Raw genomic sequence first — 26,309 nt, forward strand, 5'->3', positions numbered from 1 at the left:
TCCGTTGAAGCATTATGAAAGAGCGCCTCCTCGCGTTCATCCTGCGTGTGCGCGCGCGCAGAGCACGCTATTAGAATTCCACATGTTGACCAGTTAATAAGAATCTGTCAGCACAAGTGTACACTTTAGGCGCAGTGGCCAGTTTTCCCGCTTCTGTAAAAATGATGTCGGAAAAGGATTCGGGAAACGTCACCAAAGCGGAAGTCCAGCGCCGTGACGTCACACGCCTTCAACATAACAACCCTTCGCGTTGCGACATCTTTCTTGTTGTCTGTTGGCTGCTTTCACGTCGGCTTTGCGGGCTTTCCACCTCGCAACTGTCGCGAAGGACAAGAGCAGACGCCTTGAAGCAGCTCACTTGAGCTCACTTGAGCTCTCTTTCTTTCTTTCGTCTGGTAGCGGTAGCAGCTCACTTGAGCCTAGCTTCTGTTTTGCGCTCCAGACAAGCCGGTGGCGAGTGAAGCGTTGCGACATGGCCCAGCGCAGAGGAGTCATCAGTCTGCAGTTCAACCAGGACCACAGTAAGGAAGACGTTGCTTCACTTGCACACCTCATGACGCCAACGCATCAGTCTGAACGTCAAAGTTTCATGTTTTGGAACGAGATTGTGCTTTTCAAAGATGAGCGGATTGACGTACGACCGGCCTTATTTGACATATCGGTGCAAAAATGTTCTTTGCCATGGGGTCCGTCTCCCCCCGCTTGTCCGTCCATCCACCGCACCGCTTCTCCAGCTTCCGGAGCCTATCCTGGCTGCCCTTGGGCAAAAGGCAGGGTACGCCCGGAACTGGTCGCCAGCCACAGACAACCCTTCCCACCTACGGACAATTTAGCGTGTGAACAGGCAGCCCCGAACAGGGGAAGCGAGGCTGAAAATGCAGGGCTGGAGTCCGGATATGCGCAGCAGAGGAAAAGGGATGGTGTGGAACAAAAGTTATTGCTTTTGTTTCAGGTTGTTTCTGCTGCGCCATGGAGTCGGGCGTGCGCATTTACAACGTGGAGCCGTTGATGGAGAAAGGCCACCTGGGTGAGCGTCTGGCCGCCTACGGGCGCCCACGTTGGCCCGCTAACGTAGCCTGGCGTCTGCTTTGCAGATCATGAGCAGGTGGGCAGCGTGGCGTCGTGCTCCATGCTGCATCGCTCCAACCTGCTGGCCGTGGTCGGGGGCGGAGTCAGTCCCAAGTTCTCGGATATTTCCGGTGGGTGAATTGAATCCTCCGCCATCAGGTGACGGTGACTGTGATGAGGATGAGGATGAGGATGATGATAACGATGATAACGATAACGATGATGTCGATGATGTCGATGATGACGATGATAACGACGACGACGACGACGACGATGATGATGATGACGCCGCCGCACCGGTGTGACTTTTCAGTGCTGATCTGGGATGACGCGCGCGAGTGTCGGGACGCTAAAGACAAGCTGGTGCTGGAGTTCACCTTCACCAAGCCGGTGCTGGCGGTCCGAATGCGACACGACAAGTGAGTGGCCGCTCGCCAAAAGGGACGAGAAGAGTTCAAATGCAACAGCTGACATTGCCGTCCCAGGTTAAAGCATGAAAAAACCAACGACAAAAAACTAAATCGGGTGTGATGTGTTAAGCAATCAAGAGGTTAAGTCAGATAAAAATCAAACTTTTATTGAAAAGCTTTTTGAAAAAGGTGGATGATGTCCTTTCATTAGCCAAAGCAGACATCCCCCAAGAAAATCATTTGAGTTCCGAAATGTTCTCCTCACTGTGAAGTGGCACCGAAATGCAAAGTAGTATGTTTACTGAATACAAATGAGTAACGTGAGTAGACCAGAACGAACCCTCCTTAACGGGGAAGTCAACCCAAACATTTATTTTATTCTCCAGAATATGTTCTGTTCTATGCAGGCCCACAAGTTGAAACAAGGCGTTCTTATGAATATTGTGTCGGTGGAATATGAGTTTGGCAGCAAAACCTACCTGTTTTTGTCCATCTCGGTGGGCGGCCATTTTGTCGTGCCCGTCGACTGAAAGCGGCATCGCGGTTGCTCAGGGCTCGGCTAACGACCAATCGTGTTCCAGCGTCAGAAAACAGGCGAGCTGTGATTGGTCCTTACCTGAGCCCCGAGCGACTGTGATGTCATCTTCAGTCGACAACAGTGACAACAAAATGGCCACCCGGTGAGATGGCTAAAACCGCGTGGATTTCTCCTATCCCACAAAGGCACTATGAATCACAATGCCCCGTTTCAACTCGCGGGCCTGCATAGAAGACTCTGGGAAAAAGTCCGTTTGGGTCGACTTCCCCTTGAACAACATTTATCCCGGAGAATAATTTTCCCCAAGCTATCTCAACGAATGGCATTATTCTGGCATACTTTCTCCCATCGTTGTTGTCAAATACAGATTTTGCGGAGAGAGGCCACACAAAAAAATCAAGCGAAATGCGAAAGTGAAGCGTCCGGCAGACAAATAAATAGCGTCTCTTAAATGCTATGCTGTGGCTAGCTAGCCGCAGGTTTTTCTTCAGGTTAGCCACATTGGCTAAGTGCTTTCGTGACCCGGCGCCAAGCCTGGACGTCAACGCGCGCCTTTGCCGCCGTTTGCCCTGCGGGGAGACGACGCACTCTCGGCGCCGGTGACGCTTGGCACTTTCTGCAATCGCCTTTCCCGCGACCTTGCGGCCGTATTTGTTTGATTTCCGCCGCCGGCCTTAGCAAATGCGCCCTTCAGCGGCCGTCTGTTCTGAGGCGCGGCTTAGTGTCGCTCGCGATGGCGCCCGCCCGACGGCTGCCGAAGCTTCATGTGCGGGCTGCCTCCTTGCAGGATCGTCATGGTGTTGAAGAACAGGATCTACGTCTACAGCTTTCCCAACAAGCCGCTCAAGCTCTTTGAGTTCGACACACGCGACAACCCCAAAGGCGAGCGAGCGAGCGAGCGAGCGCGCGCTCGTCCTGCGCGCCGGCCGCACTCCCCCGCGCCTCGCTCATTTTCTACCGTTTGTTTCCCGGCCGCAGGTCTGTGCGACTTGTGTCCGAGTCTGGACAAGCAGCTGCTGGTCTTCCCGGGACACAAATGTGGAAGTTTGCAGCTGGTGGTGAGTAGATCTTTCCACGTCCTGTCGCCGAAAACGTCCTGCTTGCGCCGCGCCGCGCCGCGCCGTTCAGTTCATCCCTCCCCGTGGCACTCGCTATAACCCTTTCGGAGAGAAAAAATGTAGAGGGTATCGGGAAAGAAGAAGAAGAAAAAGAAAAAAAAATCATTGTCGAAGGGGATGCAAGTGAAGGCCTTTAAAAACAAAACCAAAAGAGCAACAGCGCCAAGCTTGTTTGATATCAGATATGAAGGAAATGGGAGCCTGCTCCCGTGGCGCTCTCAGTCGTGACGCCTTTGTGACCGCTTGCAGGATTTGGCCCGCCAAATGAGCGCCGGGTCAAGCCGGGGCTCCGGATTCAGCGTTTTTTCCCTTTTTGCTTGACCAGGAGTAGAGTGCCCCCTAAGCTGAGGTTTTAGGAGCGCAAGCAGGCTATAAATTGACTTGCAAAGTAAATATATAAGTAAATATTCCTCCCACTCCTTTTCACCATGTCAAAGGGGAAGTCAAGCCCCAAAACGTCTTTCCAATCACGTGCTCTGTGCGCCTTCACTAGTCAAACACGGCACTGTGATGCAGATTGCCTTTGTGGCGTATGAGTTAAGCAGCAAAACGCAGCCATTGTCGTCCACGTCAGGGCGGCGGCCATTTTGCCACTTGCCGTCGACCGAAAACGACATCGCGGTCGCTCAGGTAGCCGGCGATCGCGACTCAGCTCTTTTGTCAAGCTGCGCCGCGGCTCGGGTAAGGAGCCTTACCCGAGCCGCGGCGCGGTCCGGCCCTCCAGGACGTGTCCAACAGCAAACCCGGGACGTCGTCGGCGCCGTTCACCATCAACGCGCACCAGAGCGAGATCGCCTGCGTGGCGCTCAACCAGCCGGGCAGCGTGGCCGCCTCGGCCTCCCGCAAGGGGACGCTCATACGCCTCTTCGACACCAGCAGCCGCGACAAACTGGTGGAGCTGCGGCGAGGCACCGACCCCGCCACGCTCTACTGGTAAGAGCGCCCGCCGTCTGCTCGACTTCCTGCTTTCTACCAACTTCCTGTCTGCTGGTCTCGTCCATGCCTCGTCAACTTTCTCGCTGTCCCCTTCCTGCGCGCAGCCTCAACTTCAGTCACGACTCGTCCTTCTTGTGCGCCTCCAGCGACAAAGGGACGGTGCATATCTTTGCCCTGAAAGACACCAAACTCAACCGCCGCTCCGCGTAAGACCGCCGCGCCAGACCGCGCCCTCATCTACCCTCAAGCGACCTTGAGCCCACTCGCCTTTCTGTGTGTGTGTGTGTGTGTGTGTGTGTCAGGTTGGCCCGCGTGGGCAAGGTGGGCCCCGTGATCGGTCAGTACGTGGACAGCCAGTGGTCGCTGGCCAGCTTCACCGTACCCGCCGAGTGCGCCTGCATCTGCGCCTTCGGGAAGAACACGTCCAAGAACGTCAATTCCGTCATCGGTCGGGAGGCGCCGCTCGTTCCTCGTCGCCGAGGCCGACGGCCATGCTAACCTTTGTTGTCGTCCCTCCCGCAGCCATCTGCGTGGACGGCACCTTCCACAAGTACGTCTTCACGCCAGACGGAAACTGCAACCGAGAAGCCTTCGACGTCTACTTGGACATTTGCGATGACGACGACTTTTGAGGGCGACCGCAAAAGGAGGAAGGGCGCCAGGGGACGCGCAAGAAACGGCAGGACTGGGTGCTCAGTCGTCATGGCGGCGGCGGCGGCGGCGCGTGTCACAGCCCCCCGCGCACGCGGCCTTTTCTCCTCGCCGACTTGGCAAAGCGGCCACGGCGCCCCCCTGTGATTGCATTTGCAGTTCTTGACAATTTGAACAAAGGAACGCGCTAGTTGTAACATAACGGAATAGATGAGACGCAAAAATTGGATCCAAAGAAAACTAACTGGCAAAATGTCCCTTTTCAAATCATTTTATTGCACGCGCGAAGAGAGTGCGACGTAAGACGAGGATGCAAACATGAAGACAAGGCAGAAAAGCACAATCAGCACGGAGCACGAGCAAACGGAGCATTTCCCAGCTCTGGTTCACAGCCGCGAGGCAGGATGCTCGTCTCGAGCGCAACCTTGCCAAGCAATGAAAGGAGATTTCAAGTTTTCAAAGTCACTAAGAATTCCGTTTGCGGCACCGGTGCGGTTTGCGAGGTGCCCGAGCGTCCCCATTTTTGACATCCACTTTCTCAACGCCGCCGCAATGGCAAAACAATTCCGAAAGGAGTCTTCTGCAAAACGCAAGCGACTTTGATCCCACTCAACCACTTTGCAGACACTTCCCTTTTTTGGGGGCTGGGCGAAAAAAAAACCGAATTATCGATCATCCGAAAGATGTTCACGTGCTTGGGCTTGCGCAACGGCAACGTCCCATCCTATTCTCATTTGCTTTCACTGTTCATGTTGAAGCAGTGGTGTTACCGGGATGCCAGGTGTGGGCGGGCATTAGTCTTACCTGGGAGGGCAAAAAAGTGCTCCAATGCTCAAGTAGGTCAAAGTCCTGCGTAGGGCTACTGCACCTTAAAATGTGCTTTGTTTTCTCCTTAATTGAGACAACTGTTGCTGTGATTTGGGCTAAACAAAAGTTGAGTTGATTTGATTTGACTTGGAAGACATCCATAACCGAACAGTGTGGACATGCAGGTGACAATGCTTTTATTTTAAGGTGAAAGAGGATGTAACAACACAAAGAAAGGTTAAAGCTTAGAACGCAACCATACATACGCGGTGCCCAGACTGCCATCAGAATTACATCCGGTTTTCTTTGGGTGGGCAGAGCGTGTCCGTGGGTGGGCACCGCAACACCCCCCCCCCCCTTCCCGGTAACACCCCTGTTTTGAAGTGCTGAAATCATTCAAATTTCCCACTTTGACTTTCTCCTTTGTCGTGGTGTATAAATACAATGCTACTTGGGCCTAGGACTCTTACATGATTCGAACCAACATTGTATGGCAGCTGTGGCTACATACAAAGTTTACCATCACCAGAGTGTCACTACGTGAGCGCGTGAATAATGTAGCCATTGTGAGCGCTTTAAGTGTCCGATTGTCCAGAAAAGCGCGATATAAACCCGATGGCATCCCTGGCAGTCTCCCCAAAAAGCACACGCAAGAAAAAGCGCAATGCGTCATCGGGTGAAAACGTCACGGAAAAGAATGTCAAGGAGCTTGAAGGGGTGTGGCCTAGTGAGTGACATACAGAACTGCATTCACTTGGCCTCCGTGGGAGCATCTGGCTGCGCCTAGCGGCCTGCGGCACTCATTGCGCACGCTGACTAGGCTGGTTGGTTGGTTGGCTGGCTGGCTGGCTGGCTGGCTGGCTGGCTGGCTCTCCTTGCCCACTTGCCAAGGCATCACGGTCAGTTATGGCCGCCGTGGACAGAGCATCGCCGGCCAATGCCACTCAAATGCATGAAAAAAAACAAAACAAAGCACAATTCCAAAACCTCAAGCTGCCGCCGTGTGAAGTGATTGTTCAAGAAAAAGCGATTTTGTTGACTTCAAACGGAGTTTGGAACAAAGGCGGGCTCTCGAGTGCCGATGGAAGGCTGACCACCAAGAACCGCGCGAGCATCCTCGCGGAGGTCGTCGGCGGGAAAGATGCGCATGGTCTCCAAGACGAGGCCGAGGTGCTCCAGGAAGGAGTTGACGGAAACGCGCAGGACGCGAGCTTGGTCGGCTCGCCACTTCCTGAAAAGGGTCACAAAACGCAAAGGGGTCATCGGCGGCCGGCGACGGGGGCGACGCGGCCGAGGCGAAGGCTGCTCACACGTTGAGCACGCTTCCGGCGAGCGTCAGTCTCTTGCGGGCGCCGCCTCCTCGTCGGGGCTCGCGGTCGGGACTCAGCGAGCGCAGAGCCACGGCGGCCTGCCGCGCCGACGGGAAGGGAACGTCCAGGGAACTGGAGGAGGGAGCGTCAAGGAAACTTGCGCGACCCGGCGTTATGCCTCTCGCACCACCGGCGACCGCTCGGAGGAGCTCGGGTACACGTGGAATCTCGCCACAAATACTTTGTTACTCTGCTTAGGTACGATTGTCAGGCCTGAATCTGATTTTTGGTCTGACATCTGTAAAAACAGATGTGTCTGCTTTCAACACCTTTTCAACCTCAGCGGATGGCGACGGGACACAAAAGAGACACAGTCACTCTTTTCTTTCCGTTGGGGTTGTTACTTACTGCAGGTGTTGAATGAGCACTTTTGCGTCGGCCAGTCTTTTTTGTTTTTAAAACCCCATTATCTGTACTTCTAAACAAATACAGAACGCGTGTATTTTTGCCACCTCTGATAGAATCTTATTCGCCAACTTCCCCGAGCAGATGATCATTTCCATCTTTGTTGCCAAGGCGACGTCCAAAAAGTGCAGCAAGACACCATTCGCCCAGCATTTTTCATCTAAATCAGGGGTCTCCCATCCTGTTCCTCGAGGGTCTGCGTCCTGCCTGTTTTCCATTCCTGCCCGCTGCAACACACACGTCATTCAAATGATCAGAATCGTTATCCAGTTTCTGCAGACCTTGCTGATTATCTGATCATTTGAATCCGGTGTGTTGCAGCAGGGAGAGATGGAAAAACAGGTAGGATACGGGCCCTCGAGGAACAGGAATGAAGATCCCTGGTCGAAATGTTTGCTCTCATACGAACGACGGGACGTTGTCAGATCATTACTCCATTTGATCGACTTTATTGCTAACTAACAGTCTCGCGTATTTGAACAGAAACTACAAATAAAAAACGTTCGTCGTTTCGATATCATTGAGAACATTGAAATCAAAGAATAAGCGGCTTGGCTAATGGATGGACGGATACAACTCCAGTTTGCTCACTTGCTCGTCGCTTTCGGGCGCCGCCATGTTGCTTGCCTTTCGAGGGCTTCTTCTTCCTCCGAGGAATTTGAGCACCGCCTTCGCGTGCGCGCGGCTGCCCCCAAGCGGCAAAGACAGCGCACAAATCTCATTGGGAGGAATTGATTTCTTTTTCTTTTCGCGATTGTGAGACTGTTTATACATACACGACTTATGTGTTTGCGTAAAATTATGAATTAAAAGTTGAACTCGCCGCGCTTCAGGTTCATCAGCCCCCACATTTGTAGCAGATTCTTGACTTTTTTTTTTCTTTCTGAGGAGGCGCTGTCAAAAACAGATGTGCGCGTGCACGTGTGGCCGTGTGGTGTTCGTCAACGTGCGAGCGAGCAGCTCATCCGAGGAAGCGCCGACAGAATTTCCTTTCACAACTTCATCTGCTCAAGTCACAAGAGAGGGTAAGGCAGGCAGACGTTGGTTACTTCGTTTTTCAAAGTCAAACAACCAACCAACCAACACATAGGATGCACTTTGCGTGCCCCACTGGCGGCGTACTCGTGTTCTCTACTTTCGTCATACGTTCTTCTATGTAAAAGTGTGAAAACATGTTAATGTCGTCTCACAATGATAAGGAAGCAGATAAATATCAATATTCAATCCTTACTTTTTTTTTTTTTTAATAATTGAGCTATGCCCCACGTAGCCTATGTCCGGGCAGGGGCGGAGCCAGACGTGGCTAATGGGCGGGCCTGGAAAAATCATGGTGGGCCTGAATATTTCTCTCACCGAGCACAATCCTCCTATCCCGACACATCGTATATTCAAATAAAATGAGCGACTGAATAATATGAAGTTCAGATCTTCCTTAGACAACCACAATTATGCCATTCTTAATATTCAATAATATATATAAAAAAAAAAAAACACAATTTCAAAAATAATTTACACAAAATGTAAAAGTATATATTTTTTTCATGAATTTCATTGGATGGGCAGTCTGTCAATCTGGGTGCGCCTGGGCGTGCACTGGGCCCGCCCCTGTGTCCAGGACGTAAACATGAAAAACGTTAAGTTTGCACGTGATAGTGATTTATTTACAACATTTTAGAGTTATCGTCAACACGTACTGTAACTAAATAAAAGACTTCAGGATGAACCAAGGCCAAAATAACAAACAAGAGGAAACATTTTCAAACTGGGAAAGTAACAGTGCTAACCCAAATACCGATGAAACAAAAACACAGGTTCTTAGTTTCCTGACAAACAAAACAAGAGCAAAGGTGGTTAAAAAAATAAATAAATAGAAAAAAAAATAAAATAAAAAGTGTTTCGCCCACATGGCTTACAAAGGTGTGGCCGGTTGGGAGTAGAGGAAAGAGAGATGGGGCTCATAGAATTTGTCTAGTTGCAACTTCCTCGCTGCCCTCTTTCCATGCGGGCACCTCGCACCAGAGATTCCATCCAAAAGGGAGGAGCGAGGCGGGAGCTCAGACTTGGGCAACGCAGGCACCACTTTGGGGACCCATGCTCACTTCAAGGTACCTCCGTGGCACCAAAACAATTCTTTGGCATCAGCACAAAACGGTCAAATAAAATAAACAACAATATATATATATATATATATACACTAAATGAGTTTTTCAGCAATTACCTTTGGGTAGGGTTACAAATAAAAAAAATGAAAATGAATGCATATGTCACCACTTTGCATTTGAGGGATCTTGTCCAGGTACTTTTGGACTGCATTTCAGGACAACAACAACACTTTTGCAATTTGTTACTTTCCAAAAGTCAACTTTACTAATGCCGCTGTGGGCCATTTTGACTTGCCCGGCCGGGCACGTCTGACTGCACGCGAGTGTCTTGCAGTGTGCGTCCACTCGCTGATGGCGGCGGCAAACAGAGGCGGCGGCGGCATGCTGCGTGACCTGCAGCTGGCGCTGCAGCTGAAGATTGAGGAGCTGACGGAGCGAGACGCGCTGATTGACCAGCTGGAGTCGGAACTGGACGCCAAAGAGCTCCTGATTGGACGTCTGCGGGCCAAGCTGGACCGTCATCGCGGCTCGGCGCCGGGCGCCGACGACGCTGCCGCCGAGGCGCCCGACGCAGGTGCGAATGCCCCCAAGAATTCAGGCAAACCACCAGATCTGGTCATTCCGTCCCGGGGGTGGATCGGTCCGTCCCTCCGTCCAGAACGGACGTCCATTTTTGGGACAGAGGACAGGGGGATGCCAAGTTTTAAAAAAGGGACGGACTAAGCAAGGGCGGAGGTGGATTTTAATCCATTTAATTGAATTCAATTATTGAATTTAATCATTTAATTGAATTGGATTTTAATTGAACTCATCGTCCCTCATGCTGTGGGTGGGCGGGGCGAACGTAAGGACGGAAGCGCTTTAAAAGGATGAGTACGGACGGGGTCGGAGGATGATCATTTTCTGAATAAGGACGGGGGGACGAGGACGCAAGGGTACCCAGGTCGCGGGCGGAGGACGGACCGGCAAGAAAGGTTCACGCAACGCACCCAACTCTGCAAACCACCAGGACGTAAGTCCGCATTGAAACATGCTCACATCCAGAACATCCATGACTCCAAACAGTCTAAAGTGAACGGACCAAGCAACACGCCAAGACGCGGACGGACCAGTTGTCACCATGTGGGTTTTGCTTTTGATTTGCATTTGCTTCCGCTGTCATGCCACGTCTCCTGGTCTTGTGGTTCTGGTCCTGTTGGTGAGCTCTTTCGTTTTTCCACCGATACCCTGGTGCCTTCCAATCAGCTCCCTCCGCCATTCGTGTCTTGTCCAGGTGTTGTCCCGTCAGCTGGCTTATATTTCACTTCCTGCTTCCTTTCTCTCTGCGGCTGCTTCCAAATTCTCAGCCGCGAGGCCTCGCTCTTTTCTAAGTCGCTCACCCACTTATACGCGGCATAAGAAAGTGTCAAAGATGCCAAAGAACAAAGCAAGGGACGGACTTAGCGAGCAAGGGAGAACCGTCCGACCGACACTCTTAGTTTGTAGTCGGGCTGCAGAGTTCCACCCAAGCGCCGGCCGGCCGGCCGGCTCATAAAAGGTTCCGCCGGAGAGCCGAGGCGCGCAGGTCCACTCGGACTAACGTTGGGATTTTTTGGGCTCTCGCAGGCGGTGCTCCAGCAACGGCGGTGGCGGCGTCGCTGGACGAGCCTCAGCGTACCAAGAGACAGGCCATCTCGGCGGAACCCAGCGCTTTGGATCCCGCCCGGCTCACGGACGTCACGCTCACCAGCTACTGCAAGAGCAAAGAGTGAGAGCCACGCCCAGGCTGTGTTGGCAACCGGTTGCCACCTTCACGAATCACTGCGCTCCGTCAGGGTTTTCATACAGTGGACCTAGATGTTCCTGGAAAAAAAAATCCCCATCTAGGGAGTATGGCGTGAGCGCATGACTCCGAAGCCTTCCCTACGCTCCGACTTAGCAGTAGAATCTTGGTTTTGGGGACCGTTCCCTTCCACAAAGTCTCAAATCCACTCAAATCCAAACCAAAGCAAGTCTTCCTGTGGGAAGTCAAGGGCTCAATTTATCTGAGCCAGCCGCCCCAAACTATTCAGAAAGTACCCCAGGAATACCTATCGTCTCGCATTCCGAAAACGGTGACAAGAAACTAGATCGGTGCACGTCCAACCTGACTTTGAAGACTCTTTGATGAGGGTGAACGAGAGATGGCGAAAAGGGGAGCCAGGGCAGCGTTTTCGTCGCGTGCTACGAGGACTTTCTTGAACCGTATTGTTTGGTCTGCCGTTTAGAACTTCCTTTTGCGCTGTGAAAAAAGGTTTCTAGAGACGCGAGGCTTATTGGCCAAAGGCAACTTTTACTCGTATGAACAACTGGAGGCAATGAGCCGCCTCCCGGTCTGCTGGGCGACACGCGGACGAGTTGGAGCCACGCTGGCGTAACATCCTGCCAAAAGTCTGGCCTCCAAAATAAAACGACGCCAGGATAATAACAATCGGACCGCGCATTGTTTTGCCAGCCAACCGCTTGAGCCGGTACCACGCCCGCCTCTCAAGGTCCCAAGGTCAGCTGGGAGAGGCTCCGGCACGCCCTCGCCCCTCGTGAGGAGAAGCGCTCGGGATCGCGGCTGGACGCTTGGCCCCACGGCGGCTTATTTAGCGGCCGCACGCAACAGGGTGTTACGCCGATGTGGCCCTGACGTTTAAGTACGCCTTGCTACTCGACTAAACCCTTTCTACACAACGTCCGACGTTTCCAATGATGGCCTTTTTCCGTACAAAAACCTGGACAAAATTTACACCCAAAATGTGTGGGAAACCGAACCGTATGAAAACCAAGGTTCCGCGGTCTCGGGATTTTTAAGAAATGGCCAACTCAGTATCTAGCGGACGGGAGGGTGGGGGTGTTGGTGGGGGTACTTCCAAGGCAGCCGCAGAGAACCCCACCCGCAAACGCCCCCATTGGAGCCAGAGCGTGTTTGCGTGTTTGCATGCAGGTCCAGCGAGTTGATCCAGAGAGCACTGATGGACAACGACTTCATGAAGCACTTGGAACAGGCACAGGTGAGAATCGCGCCGGCGCCGGCGCGGCCCCGGCTCTGACGCGGCCCCGGCTCTGACGCGGCCCCGGCTCTGACGCGGCCCCGGCTCTGACCGACACGTTTTGGCCGCGGCCATTCCAGATCCTCACCATCCTGGACTGCATGCGGCCCACCAGCCTGGACAAAGGGTGCCGCGTCATCCAGGAGGGCGACGACGGGTCCAGCGTCTACGTTCTCGAGGGTTAGTGCCGCCTCAAGCTCACAACGTGCAAATGTAAATGCACATCAATGTCTGTCACTCGCCGGTGACCCTTTGCTAACGACTGATCGGCAGCCGGCTAGTGCCGGGCGGGGGCGGGACTTTGCCGAACGGACTGCCACGCGATTCGCTAACGAGTCCCAGTAGAATAAAAGCGGCGTCGAAAAAGAGCGTGTGTTGCATTGGGCTCGGGCTTTCACTTGTGCAGCGCTTTTCCGCGTACGAGGCACAAGTGGGGACACTTGGACGTGGTCACGGGGACACTTGGACGTGGTCACGGGGACACTTGGACGTGGTCACGGGGGCAGGCGATGGAACCCCCAACCTCTGGGGTCAGGAGACGAGCGCTCTGCCGCCCTGAATTTGGACACAGTCGGCAAGTGCCTGACACTCGGACGGTTCAAGTCCAACATGGTGGACCTCGGCCGAGGGGGAGGACATGCACCTGTCAACTTTGTGTTATCAAATGATCGTGGGATAACGATTGGCCTCCAAAATGAAGCCACTGGCGGTCCCGAGCTGGGGTAGTAGCGGGTGGCTGGTGTCTGGCGTAAAAAGCGTGCCAGGCAAAGCGTGCGAGTGCCAGGCAAAGCGTGCGAATGCCAGACAAAGCGTGCGAGTGCCAGGCAAAGCGTGCGAGTGCCAGGCAAAGCGTGCGAGTGCCAGGCAAAGCGCGCGAGTGCCAGACAAAGCGTGCGAGTGCCAGGCAAAGCGTGCGAGTGCCAGGCAAAGCGCGCGAGTGCCAGACAAAGCGTGCGAGTGCCAGACAAAGCGTGCGAGTGCCAGGCAAAGCGCGCGAGTGCCAGGCAAAGCGCGCGAGTGCCAGACAAAGCGCGCGAGTTGCCGCCCCCGACAAGGGAAAGCCCAAAGTCACGCCCACCCTTTTCCATTTGTGTCATCAGAGGGCATGGTGGAAGTCAGCAAAGAAGGAAAAAAGCTGTGCACCATCCACCCCGGAAAAGTCTTCGGCGAGCTCGCCATCTTGTACAACTGCACGCGCACGGCCACGGTGACGGGTACGCATGCGCGCGCCTCCCAAAACTTGCACTCCAGACATCAACCTCCGGAACCTGCGCGCGTGTGTGCGCGCGTGCAGCGCTGACCGACATCAAGTTGTGGGCCATCGACCGTCAAGGCTTTCAGACCATCATGATGAGGACCGGCCTCATCAAACTGTCCCAGTACACGGACTTCCTGCGAAGGTAACCTCGATGCCGCGATGTCACGGCATGACGCCGGATTGACGCCGGGCCACGCCTCCCCGCCTGCCACCAGCGTCCCGTCCTTCCAGGGCCTTCCGGAGGACGTCCTCAGCAAGCTGGCCGACATTCTGGAGGAGGTGAGTCCCGCCCCGCCCCGCCCCGCCCGCCCCGCCTGACCTGACATGTCGGCGGCCAAAGCGAGAGCGACTCCGCTTGCCGTCACCTGATAACCAAGGGACTGTGGACCGCCGTCGTGTGCGTCAGACTCATTACAGCAACGGCGACTGCATCATCCGGCAGGGGGCCACGGGAGACACCTTCTTCATCATCAGCGAGGGTCAGGTGAGCGCCGCCCCCCCGCCCGCCCGCCCGCCCGCTTCCCGTCTGCGCCGTGGCCGTGCGGACGCGCGCGGCCAGGCGATTACAGCTCACCAAAATGAAGGCTTGAATAACAACAACATTTTGCTTATCAATCCAAAATCAAAGCGGCGGTTCAAAAAATGCTAACCGACCGAAATCAGTCCTATTGTCTACTCACAATCGCCCAGTGAAGAGAAACGATCCAGACGGCGAGCGTGGCGTGATGAGGAAGTCAAACAAGACGAGCATGACGGCGGCCGACGGCAGAGGCTGCTTTATTTATTTATTCATTTATTTCTTTTTAATTCATTTTGAAGTCGAGATTGAATTCCACAAGATCTTGTACCTGACAAATGTTTCCTTCCATTTCCCATGATTTCATTTCTTGCCATTGCAAAAGACAATGCTTAAACCACGAAAGAGTCAAGTCAAAGAAAGCATTTTGGGGAGAATGAAAATGAGCAAAACCAAACAACGTGAATCGGAAGCCAGAAAAGTCCAAAGGCACACTAAGTCCACATACTGCGGTTTTTTTCTCCCAGTTGCCGGCTCAGACGAGTGATTCCCAACCCAACCGGTGTGGCGTGAGATTTGGCCAACTTCAACTACAAGAACGCGCCTTAGCTCAGTTTCGGTTGCGACTCGCGGCCTCGGCTCATCCATTTGGCTTCCCTGACGGCATTTGTCACCCGCGGCGGGAATGAGCACGACTCGTCGGAGTGTGCGGTTGGCTGGCGAACGCCGCCTCCCTTCCGACGCGCCTTTAATTTCCGCGGAGGTGTTTTTCACAAAGCCGCCTACTGCCCAAAGACAGCTGGGATAGGCTCCAGCACGCCCGCGACCCTTGTGAGGAGAAGCGCTATGGATAATGAATGAATGAATGAATGAATGAATGTTTTTCACAAAGCCGACTCTTCCGATCCGGGTGTGCAGGTGAGCGTGTGGCAGCAGAGCGCCTCCAGTGGCGAGCAGGTGCCGGTGAAGACGCTGTCCAAAGGCGACTGGTTTGGCGAGCAGGCGCTGAAAGGGTGAAACGCGCCGCGGCAGCGAGGCCGCCAGTGCTCTCCCGCCTTCCAACGCGCCGCCTTTTGCTGTCCCGCAGGGAGGACGTGCGCACGGCCAGCGTGACGGCGGAGGGCGCCGTCACCTGCCTGGTGGTGGACAGAGAGTGAGTGGCCGTGTCACCTTTGTCCTCTTCGCGCTGCATCAAAGGGACTGTGCTTCCAAGCCGGGGCGGAGCTACGCGGCGGCCAGACGGCGGGATCCGGGGTGGGCGGGGGGGCTTCGGATATCGGCGCTATTCTCGGAGCCCTTGATACTCGGCCCCGAGTTATGCAACGCTGCAACAACAGAGGCGAATCCACTTCATTTGGTTCCGCCGATATCAAATGACCTTTTAGCCTCAGCGATGCACCGAGCCACCGAGTGGGACGCTGTCGAGGCGCTTGCGTGTGTTGACAAATCGGTTTGGAAGCTTTCACTGGCCCGCCGGAGAGCCGCTGGCCGCGCAATACGCTTGACGTGCGGCAGGCGCCCCAATTTCAAGCGGCTCTCCTGCTTTTGTCTGTGGAATGTGCAAGGTAGAAAGCAAGCCCCCCCCAAACCGAGCTCTTCTCCCGCTTCGTCTGTGTTCCGTAAACGTCAACGCTCTCATCCGGAGGCGGCCCGGCTTTCCGAGGCGCCTTGGTTTGACGCCGCACTGTCCCGCAGGTCCTTCAAGCAGCTGATCGGCGGCCTGGAGGAAGTGGACAACAAGCAGGGCAGCGACGAGCGGGTCAAAGCCAAGTGAGCGGCGGAGGACGTCGCTGACTTGCTAGCGGCCGGCATGTTGAACCGCCGTGTGCGCAGGCGTCCGGCGGACGACGACTTCTGGTCCGGCGTGACGCTGGAGGACTTGCGCGTGGTCTGCACCTTGGGCGTGGGGGGCTTCAGCCGCGTGGAGCTGGTGGGTGCGCCCGGCGTTTGCGGCCCGCCGACGGGCCGGCTGCTGACGACGTGCGGCCGTGACGCCTTCAGGTGCAGCTGAAGAGCGACGCCGGGCGCTCGTTCGCCCTCAAAGTGCTGAAGAAGCGCCACGTCCTGGACACCAGGCAGCAGGAACACATTCTGTCGGAGCGCCGCATCATGATGGAAGTCCACAGTCCCTTCATCATCAGGTCACCGGCTCCCGACGTGGTCCTCATGTAGTCCGGCGGTTGTCGCGGCAGGATTCGCTCGCTGTCCCGAGGTAGAAGTTCAGATACTGTACTGTCGACTCTCAGGTGAGAATTGCAGATTTGACGCCTGGACCTAACTAATTGCCTGCCGGCCGTTCACGGTGCGTGGCGACATTCTTTTCCCGGTACTTGTGAAACCTAATAGAATATAGCAGTTGATACAGCCACACTATTAGATAACATCTTTAGGAATAAAATAGAAAGTGGACCTCTTCTCTCCATCACGTTGCGTCATCATCCGCGGAGGTTGAGAGAACGGATGAGCCTATTTTGACAATGTCAAGAGTAGAATGTGCAGCATGTCATTTCTTTTTTTTTTTTTTTTTACGGGTCAAAAGTCCCTCCAAACCGACAACTGCAGACACTGGAAAAATGGACTCAAGCACAAGAGCGACGTTTTTTGCACTCGCTTACTTCCCACCACCGACTTGTGATGACAGCAAATGTGTCACTCGCCCGCCGCAGGTTGTACCGGACCTTCCGGGACCCCAAATATTTGTACATGCTGTTGGAGGTTTGTCTTGGCGGCGAGCTGTGGACGCTCTTGCGAGACAGGTGGGTGTCGCCGTCAAAGTCCGTCACGTGACGGTCCGCGAAAGACCGCCATGGACCTCGCCAGCTTGTTGCGTTTTGTTTGGCTTGCGAAGGACCGTCCCGTCGCCTCCTTTGTAAGGGAGGTCAACGACAATATCGACTCACCGGTTTTTGTGCCGCCAGGGGCTCGTTTGATGACGGGACCACGCGATTCTACGCGGCGTGCGTCATTGAGGCTCTGGCAGAACTCCACCGCAAGGGGATCATCTACCGAGACCTCAAGCCAGAGAATATCATCCTGGACCACAGGGGCTATGCCAAGCTGGTGAGTCTCCGAGGCCTTTGTCAGCGAGGGGGCGGCGCCGTGGCTGGGTGCTGGTTGACGCCCTCTTTGGCCGTCAGGTGGATTTCGGCTTCGCTAAGAAGGTGGGCCTGGGGAAGAAGACCTGGACCTTCTGTGGGACTCCAGAGTACGTGGCGCCAGAGATCATCCTCAACAAAGGTCACGACAGCTCCGCCGACTGCTGGTCCCTTGGGATTCTGGTCTTTGAGCTTCTCAGCGGAAGGTCGGTCGGGCGGGCGCTCGCTCGGTCGGGCGGGCGCTCGCTCGGTCGGGCGGGCGCTCGCTCGCTCGCTCGGTCGGGCGCTCGCTCGCTCGATCGCTCGCTCGCTCGCTCGCGCGCGCAACATCATCCGTCGCTGCTGTTGGTGTGTTTACGAGCGTGGCTTAACGTGTCGCCTTCCTCACGCCGTTCACCGCCCGGTGCCGCAGTCCGCCGTTTTCCGGCTCGGACCCCATGAAGACCTACAACATCATCTTGAGGGGCATCGACATGGTGGAATTCCCCAAAAAGATCACCAAGAGTGCCTCCAACCTCATCAAGAGACTCTGCAGGTTGTGTGGCCCAGCAAAGATTCCGATCGAGAGTCGGAAAACTTTTCATTAGCCAACAGTCGAAATTACAAACGATGCTGCGTGCGGTCGATCGCGCAGTGCTCTAAAAACGTGCACGGTCACACGGCAGATGGCGGCGCGCGCGCTCACGCCCAGATACATGTGGCTCTCGTGCGCCTAACTAGCATCTGTTTTTCAGCTCACTATTTCCTTAACGGTAAATGCCTTTGAGCGACCAACATTCTCAGTGCGCACCATTCTGGGATTGTAGGCAGAAAAGTCTGACATTTTCAACCAGACAAACTGGATGAAAAGTGCTCAACGTGTCCGGATTTTTGCGGCTTTTTGGGGGGTGTGGTGCAGTCAACATGAATCTGGGGAGGATGCGTCTCACCCTGCCATCTGCGCCCAAATGACGTGAGGCTTTGTTCATGAGTGGCGCCATTGGAAAAAGCTGCGCATGTGATGACGTCACTGCCACAAGGTCTCTCTGAATTGCACAAGAAATGGGAAGGCACTGGGCCGATACTGTTTGTTACGTGTCGCTGCAAATAGAGAATGCTTTTCAATTGAAGTGAAATGCTCAACATGGTGGCCATGGTGCTGGTAAAAGTGTGCGCGTGCCTGCGTGCGTGTGTCAGGGACAACCCTTCGGAACGACTCGGAAACCAGAAGAACGGCGTCAAGGACATCCAGAAGCACAAGTGAGTAAGATGACGGGTCTTTTTGTTGCTCTTACGGTTCTTTCCGGCAACGTATCCTCCTCTCGCTCCTGGACTCAGGTGGTTTGAGGGCTTCAACTGGGATGGCCTCCGCCGGGGAACCATGGACTCTCCCTTGACGCCGAGGGTGAGTGGCGGCCGGCTCGCGTGGCGTGTGCACCATCCAAGGCGTGTTGAATTCACCACCCCATCCCAGGCGCCTTGCTTTCATGCGGCCGGAAGTGGGTTTCTGTCCAGCGGGGGGGGGGGGGGGCGACGTCAGCTGCGATTCGAAATATTTGCAATGACTTGAGAACAGCTTTTGATGTCATTGATCTCACAAGACTACTTCAACGATGTCAATATGGGAGCTGTTGCATGCCAACAGCTCAAAGGCTACTTGGCCAATAGAAAACCATTTGCTCACACATTTCCTCCGCATGACTCAAAATTCCACCACTCGAACCCAAACGGGAAAGGGTTTCGAAGCAGACGGCAAAATGACCCCATACTGCGATTGCTTTTCCAGCGCAAAGGCCTCTTGCGTCAAAATGAGCACTGGAAGGACTGCAACATGAATTGCAAGAACTTAGTTTGTGTCTGATTCCAATTGTTAACTTGCCATTTTCAATGCTAGCGCCAGCCAAGTTAGCAGCCGCGCTGCTCGGATGATTACGATGGCTTGAGTTGTGCCCATCTTTTGGCCAGGAGTCAAGTTGACTCTGTTGTCACGGGATGGCCTTCTCACTTACCCAGTTACGGTTTGTAGTCTTTTTTTTATTTATTTATTTATTTTTTTAAGTTCGAGTTAAAAGGCAGTGATGGCCAAATGAAGCTTCATGAGACTTTGCAGCCAACTGGTTTACACATGGTTCAAAGCTTCACGGTTATTCACTTCCTCGAGCGGTCAGTAAAATGTACTTCGATCCTGTTGTACAGTGGCAAGTGCAGCAGACGGCATCTCGAAATGCTTTGAGGTGTTATGACGGAATGTCCCAAAATGGCCAAATGAAGCTTCAGGGGAAGCCAACCCAAACATCTTTGTGTTCTATGCAGGCCCACTAGTCTAAACACGGCATTTTGATGCGTATTGCGTTTGTGGAATAAGAGTTGATCCGCCTGTTGTCATCCCTCTCTGGGGGCGTCCATTTTGTCATTTCTGTCGACCGAGCATGACATCACAACCGCTCAGGGCTCAGATGGCGACCAATCACGGCTGACTGGTTTTCTGAAGCTGAGCCGTGATCGGTCGTTTTTCACCTGAGCCCTGAGCATCTGTGATGTCATTTTCAGTCGCCAGAAGTGACAAAATGGCCGCCCCCGGAGATGGCTTAAAACGGGCGGCTTATTCAACAAAGGCAATATTGATCAGGATGCCTCGTTTCTTACAAGCGGGCGTGCACAGAACAGATTCTTGCAAACAATCCGTTTGGGTTGAGCCTTCCCTTTAAGATGACTCCAAACGCCGACAACACTTGCAAAGAGGCACGAGGTCTCCGGTGTTATGAGGCAACGATACGTTGAATGAACCAATGGAATCCTCCACACAAACAGAGGCCTCGTTTGTCATCATGATGTTTTTTTTACCTGATGCACGCCTCCAATCCAGGCTCGATTTGGCACGCCCGCTTCTGCTGGAGACACAAGCGGAGCCCTGCTTCGTTTAGCTCATCACGATTGGAGCTCCGCCATGATTGTCAAGGGCGCTTTGAATTCACATTGCCACTTACAGCATGTCATGGACGGAGGACGGTCTCCTTTCGACTTCACATTGCCATCACTCATCCATCCATTTTCGAAAGCCCTCAGTCGTATGCAAATCATACCGTCATCAAAGTTGTTTCCCTTACGCACCACCATCAAAGACACCGCTCTTTTGGACATGATGAAGTCACGTGTGTTAGTGGGGCACTGTCATTCAATTCAGTACCAGACATTTTCAGACCCCAATATTTGAAATAATACAAGAAAATTCCTGGGATTGAATAGCTGGACTGTGAAAAGGCATTGAATGAGTTAACATCATAAGCATGTGTGCGCTTTTGTCATCAGGTGGCTGGCCCGCTGGATAACAGCAACTTTGACGACTTTCCGCTGGACGAAGAGGGCCCGCCCCCTGATGAGGAGTCAGGCTGGGACCTGGAGTTCTGATGCCGCAAACAATCGGTAGTGACTGTGAGAGGAAGACGCCCTCGAACCACCTCAACCCCCCCCCGCAAGCATCCAGACTTTCAGTCAACTGTTCCGGCACATGTATTGCCATTTCATTAGGATTCACCTACTCTTTGGCGCTGTCAGGTGGTCAATAAAATGTACTACAATCATGTTGTCCAGCGGCAAGTGTATCAGATGAAATCTTGAAATTCTGTTTAGCTAAACACAAAGCCATTGTTCCGCATACTACCGTTTTATTCTGCTTATAAATTGCAACCGTTGAATACACAACTTTATTGTATGTTCTGCAATGTAGTGGAAGAGCATTGACAGTGATTGTTTGGACTGCCACTGTAGCCTGCTGGCATTGATAGCAAGATCCATTATTGTTAGTCAATTTACCCCGGGGTTAGGGTTACACAGATTGGCTGTAGACGTACAAGTTTATGTGCACCCCTTTCATTTCTGTGTTATAACCCTGGCGGCTGAGCGCGGAAAAGCGCCACTTTGACTTGCTGGTGACGAGATGAACATTGAAGTCAGGCTCCTTCTACATAAAAACGGTTTGAGAAAACTCCAGCAAGAATGGGAGGTAAGCCAGGTTTTTTTGTCAATGTATTAACTGTGAGCGGCATATTGGCAAGTAATTGTTAACGGATGGAGCAATAAATCTGGTTTGGACTGCGCTGACAAGGCTTGCTAACAGAGTTATCTTAGCAGACAACCCACTTTATTAGAATGGGAGGTAAGAGAGTTTATTGTCATAACTCCAAGTGATATATTGCTAAGTATTCGTTCATATTAAAGCGAGTAGATGAATCTGGTTAGGGTTAGGGTTAGGGTTAGGGTTAGGGTTAGGGTTAGGGTTAGGGTTAGGGTTAGGGTTAGGGTTGGGGTTAGGGGTTAGGGTTAGGGTTAGGGTTAGGGTTAGGGTTAGGGTTAGGGTTAGGGTTAGGGTTAGGGTTAGGGTTAGGGTTAGGGTTAGGGTTAGGGTTAGGGTTAGGGTTAGGGTTAGGGTTAGGGTTAGGGTTAGGGTTAGGGTTAGGGTTAGGGTTAGGGTTAGGGTTAGGGTTAGGGTTAGGGTTAGGGTTAGGGTTAGGGTTAGGGTTAGGGTTAGGGTTAGGGTTAGGGTTAGGGTTAGGGTTAGGGTTAGGGTTAGGGTTAGGGTTAGGGTTAGGGTTAGGGTTAGGGTTAGGGTTAGGGTTAGGGTTAGGGTTAGGGTTAGGGTTAGGGTTAGGGTTAGGGTTAGGGTTAGGGTTAGGGTTAGGGTTAGGGTTAGGGTTAGGGTTAGGGTTAGGGTTAGGGTTAGGGTTAGGGTTAGGGTTAGGGTTAGGGTTAGGGTTAGGGTTAGGGTTAGGGTTAGGGTTAGGGTTAGGGTTAGGGTTAGGGTTAGGGTTAGGGTTAGGGTTAGGGTTAGGGTTAGGGTTAGGGTTAGGGTTAGGGTTAGGGTTAGGGTTAGGGTTAGGGTTAGGGTTAGGGTTAGGGTTAGGGTTAGGGTTAGGGTTAGGGTTAGGGTTAGGGTTAGGGTTAGGGTTAGGGTTAGGGTTAGGGTTAGGGTTAGGGTTAGGGTTAGGGTTAGGGTTAGGGTTAGGGTTAGGGTTAGGGTTAGGGTTAGGGTTAGGGTTAGGGTTAGGGTTAGGGTTAGGGTTAGGGTTAGGGTTAGGGTTAGGGTTAGGGTTAGGGTTAGGGTTAGGGTTAGGGTTAGGGTTAGGGTTAGGGTTAGGGTTAGGGTTAGGGTTAGGGTTAGGGTTAGGGTTAGGGTTAGGGTTAGGGTTAGGGTTAGGGTTAGGGTTAGGGTTAGGGTTAGGGTTAGGGTTAGGGTTAGGGTTAGGGTTAGGGTTAGGGTTAGGGTTAGGGTTAGGGTTAGGGTTAGGGTTAGGGTTAGGGTTAGGGTTAGGGTTAGGGTTAGGGTTAGGGTTAGGGTTAGGGTTAGGGTTAGGGTTAGGGTTAGGGTTAGGGTTAGGGTTAGGGTTAGGGTTAGGGTTAGGGTTAGGGTTAGGGTTAGGGTTAGGGTTAGGGTTAGGGTTAGGGTTAGGGTTAGGGTTAGGGTTAGGGTTAGGGTTAGGGTTAGGGTTAGGGTTAGGGTTAGGGTTAGGGTTAGGGTTAGGGTTAGGGTTAGGGTTAGGGTTAGGGTTAGGGTTAGGGTTAGGGTTAGGGTTAGGGTTAGGGTTAGGGTTAGGGTTAGGGTTAGGGTTAGGGTTAGGGTTAGGGTTAGGGTTAGGGTTAGGGTTAGGGTTAGGGTTAGGGTTAGGGTTAGGGTTAGGGTTAGGGTTAGGGTTAGGGTTAGGGTTAGGGTTAGGGTTAGGGTTAGGGTTAGGGTTAGGGTTAGGGTTAGGGTTAGGGTTAGGGTTAGGGTTAGGGTTAGGGTTAGGGTTAGGGTTAGGGTTAGGGTTAGGGTTAGGGTTAGGGTTAGGGTTAGGGTTAGGGTTAGGGTTAGGGTTAGGGTTAGGGTTAGGGTTAGGGTTAGGGTTAGGGTTAGGGTTAGGGTTAGGGTTAGGGTTAGGGTTAGGGTTAGGGTTAGGGTTAGGGTTAGGGTTAGGGTTAGGGTTAGGGTTAGGGTTAGGGTTAGGGTTAGGGTTAGGGTTAGGGTTAGGGTTAGGGTTAGGGTTAGGGTTAGGGTTAGGGTTAGGGTTAGGGTTAGGGTTAGGGTTAGGGTTAGGGTTAGGGTTAGGGTTAGGGTTAGGGTTAGGGTTAGGGTTAGGGTTAGGGTTAGGGTTAGGGTTAGGGTTAGGGTTAGGGTTAGGGTTAGGGTTAGGGTTAGGGTTAGGGTTAGGGTTAGGGTTAGGGTTAGGGTTAGGGTTAGGGTTAGGGTTAGGGTTAGGGTTAGGGTTAGGGTTAGGGTTAGGGTTAGGGTTAGGGTTAGGGTTAGGGTTAGGGTTAGGGTTAGGGTTAGGGTTAGGGTTAGGGTTAGGGTTAGGGTTAGGGTTAGGGTTAGGGTTAGGGTTAGGGTTAGGGTTAGGGTTAGGGTTAGGGTTAGGGTTAGGGTTAGGGTTAGGGTTAGGGTTAGGGTTAGGGTTAGGGTTAGGGTTAGGGTTAGGGTTAGGGTTAGGGTTAGGGTTAGGGTTAGGGTTAGGGTTAGGGTTAGGGTTAGGGTTAGGGTTAGGGTTAGGGTTAGGGTTAGGGTTAGGGTTAGGGTTAGGGTTAGGGTTAGGGTTAGGGTTAGGGTTAGGGTTAGGGTTAGGGTTAGGGTTAGGGTTAGGGTTAGGGTTAGGGTTAGGGTTAGGGTTAGGGTTAGGGTTAGGGTTAGGGTTAGGGTTAGGGTTAGGGTTAGGGTTAGGGTTAGGGTTAGGGTTAGGGTTAGGGTTAGGGTTAGGGTTAGGGTTAGGGTTAGGGTTAGGGTTAGGGTTAGGGTTAGGGTTAGGGTTAGGGTTAGGGTTAGGGTTAGGGTTAGGGTTAGGGTTAGGGTTAGGGTTAGGGTTAGGGTTAGGGTTAGGGTTAGGGTTAGGGTTAGGGTTAGGGTTAGGGTTAGGGTTAGGGTTAGGGTTAGGGTTAGGGTTAGGGTTAGGGTTAGGGTTAGGGTTAGGGTTAGGGTTAGGGTTAGGGTTAGGGTTAGGGTTAGGGTTAGGGTTAGGGTTAGGGTTAGGGTTAGGGTTAGGGTTAGGGTTAGGGTTAGGGTTAGGGTTAGGGTTAGGGTTAGGGTTAGGGTTAGGGTTAGGGTTAGGGTTAGGGTTAGGGTTAGGGTTAGGGTTAGGGTTAGGGTTAGGGTTAGGGTTAGGGTTAGGGTTAGGGTTAGGGTTAGGGTTAGGGTTAGGGTTAGGGTTAGGGTTAGGGTTAGGGTTAGGGTTAGGGTTAGGGTTAGGGTTAGGGTTAGGGTTAGGGTTAGGGTTAGGGTTAGGGTTAGGGTTAGGGTTAGGGTTAGGGTTAGGGTTAGGGTTAGGGTTAGGGTTAGGGTTAGGGTTAGGGTTAGGGTTAGGGTTAGGGTTAGGGTTAGGGTTAGGGTTAGGGTTAGGGTTAGGGTTAGGGTTAGGGTTAGGGTTAGGGTTAGGGTTAGGGTTAGGGTTAGGGTTAGGGTTAGGGTTAGGGTTAGGGTTAGGGTTAGGGTTAGGGTTAGGGTTAGGGTTAGGGTTAGGGTTAGGGTTAGGGTTAGGGTTAGGGTTAGGGTTAGGGTTAGGGTTAGGGTTAGGGTTAGGGTTAGGGTTAGGGTTAGGGTTAGGGTTAGGGTTAGGGTTAGGGTTAGGGTTAGGGTTAGGGTTAGGGTTAGGGTTAGGGTTAGGGTTAGGGTTAGGGTTAGGGTTAGGGTTAGGGTTAGGGTTAGGGTTAGGGTTAGGGTTAGGGTTAGGGTTAGGGTTAGGGTTAGGGTTAGGGTTAGGGTTAGGGTTAGGGTTAGGGTTAGGGTTAGGGTTAGGGTTAGGGTTAGGGTTAGGGTTAGGGTTAGGGTTAGGGTTAGGGTTAGGGTTAGGGTTAGGGTTAGGGTTAGGGTTAGGGTTAGGGTTAGGGTTAGGGTTAGGGTTAGGGTTAGGGTTAGGGTTAGGGTTAGGGTTAGGGTTAGGGTTAGGGTTAGGGTTAGGGTTAGGGTTAGGGTTAGGGTTAGGGTTAGGGTTAGGGTTAGGGTTAGGGTTAGGGTTAGGGTTAGGGTTAGGGTTAGGGTTAGGGTTAGGGTTAGGGTTAGGGTTAGGGTTAGGGTTAGGGTTAGGGTTAGGGTTAGGGTTAGGGTTAGGGTTAGGGTTAGGGTTAGGGTTAGGGTTAGGGTTAGGGTTAGGGTTAGGGTTAGGGTTAGGGTTAGGGTTAGGGTTAGGGTTAGGGTTAGGGTTAGGGTTAGGGTTAGGGTTAGGGTTAGGGTTAGGGTTAGGGTTAGGGTTAGGGTTAGGGTTAGGGTTAGGGTTAGGGTTAGGGTTAGGGTTAGGGTTAGGGTTAGGGTTAGGGTTAGGGTTAGGGTTAGGGTTAGGGTTAGGGTTAGGGTTAGGGTTAGGGTTAGGGTTAGGGTTAGGGTTAGGGTTAGGGTTAGGGTTAGGGTTAGGGTTAGGGTTAGGGTTAGGGTTAGGGTTAGGGTTAGGGTTAGGGTTAGGGTTAGGGTTAGGGTTAGGGTTAGGGTTAGGGTTAGGGTTAGGGTTAGGGTTAGGGTTAGGGTTAGGGTTAGGGTTAGGGTTAGGGTTAGGGTTAGGGTTAGGGTTAGGGTTAGGGTTAGGGTTAGGGTTAGGGTTAGGGTTAGGGTTAGGGTTAGGGTTAGGGTTAGGGTTAGGGTTAGGGTTAGGGTTAGGGTTAGGGTTAGGGTTAGGGTTAGGGTTAGGGTTAGGGTTAGGGTTAGGGTTAGGGTTAGGGTTAGGGTTAGGGTTAGGGTTAGGGTTAGGGTTAGGGTTAGGGTTAGGGTTAGGGTTAGGGTTAGGGTTAGGGTTAGGGTTAGGGTTAGGGTTAGGGTTAGGGTTAGGGTTAGGGTTAGGGTTAGGGTTAGGGTTAGGGTTAGGGTTAGGGTTAGGGTTAGGGTTAGGGTTAGGGTTAGGGTTAGGGTTAGGGTTAGGGTTAGGGTTAGGGTTAGGGTTAGGGTTAGGGTTAGGGTTAGGGTTAGGGTTAGGGTTAGGGTTAGGGTTAGGGTTAGGGTTAGGGTTAGGGTTAGGGTTAGGGTTAGGGTTAGGGTTAGGGTTAGGGTTAGG

At 52.9% G+C, this 26,309-nt stretch overlaps 3 protein-coding genes across 5 annotated transcripts; 2 read left to right on the forward strand and 1 right to left on the reverse strand.

Annotated features, from left to right (window-relative positions):
- Positions 1-192: 192 nt before the first annotated feature.
- wdr45 (WD repeat domain 45) lies at positions 193-5,988 on the forward strand. Its single transcript, XM_086054576.1, has 10 exons — positions 193-521; positions 953-1,027; positions 1,095-1,199; positions 1,382-1,487; positions 2,804-2,898; positions 2,995-3,074; positions 3,859-4,067; positions 4,175-4,276; positions 4,373-4,518; positions 4,593-5,988. The coding sequence occupies exons 1-10, from the start codon at positions 473-475 to the stop codon at positions 4,700-4,702; spliced, it is 1,077 nt and encodes a 358-aa protein (XP_085910702.1). The 5' UTR covers positions 193-472; the 3' UTR covers positions 4,703-5,988.
- lage3 (L antigen family member 3) lies at positions 5,709-8,019 on the reverse strand. Its single transcript, XM_086054578.1, has 3 exons — positions 7,878-8,019; positions 6,839-6,970; positions 5,709-6,759 (listed from the first exon to the last, which is right to left on the reverse strand). Exons 1-3 carry the CDS (start codon positions 7,919-7,921, stop codon positions 6,570-6,572), a joined length of 366 nt encoding a protein of 121 aa, XP_085910704.1. The 5' UTR covers positions 7,922-8,019; the 3' UTR covers positions 5,709-6,569.
- Positions 6,131-20,888, forward strand: LOC147136014 (cGMP-dependent protein kinase 1-like). 3 transcript variants are annotated; one of them, XM_086054568.1, is made up of 21 exons: positions 6,131-8,328; positions 9,740-9,979; positions 11,011-11,152; positions 12,356-12,422; positions 12,542-12,641; positions 13,562-13,675; positions 13,756-13,861; positions 13,935-13,998; positions 14,126-14,203; positions 15,155-15,249; positions 15,324-15,389; positions 15,932-16,006; positions 16,070-16,166; positions 16,238-16,377; positions 16,903-16,992; positions 17,155-17,296; positions 17,374-17,537; positions 17,744-17,866; positions 18,508-18,570; positions 18,649-18,715; positions 20,620-20,888. In XM_086054568.1, exons 1-21 carry the CDS (start codon positions 8,211-8,213, stop codon positions 20,716-20,718), a joined length of 2,250 nt encoding a protein of 749 aa, XP_085910694.1. In that variant the 5' UTR covers positions 6,131-8,210; the 3' UTR covers positions 20,719-20,888. The 3 variants fall into 3 exon arrangements, with proteins under 3 accessions (XP_085910694.1, XP_085910696.1, XP_085910695.1); XM_086054570.1 differs by lacking the exon at positions 17,744-17,866 and having other exon boundaries at positions 17,374-17,473; XM_086054569.1 differs by lacking the exon at positions 9,740-9,979.
- The last annotated feature ends 5,421 nt before the right edge of the window (positions 20,889-26,309 follow it).

This window comes from Filicampus tigris, chromosome 15 (assembly GCF_054856515.1).
Source record: "Filicampus tigris isolate MCC_2025a chromosome 15, RoL_Ftig_1.0, whole genome shotgun sequence".
NCBI classification, from domain to species: Eukaryota; Metazoa; Chordata; class Actinopteri; order Syngnathiformes; family Syngnathidae; genus Filicampus; species Filicampus tigris.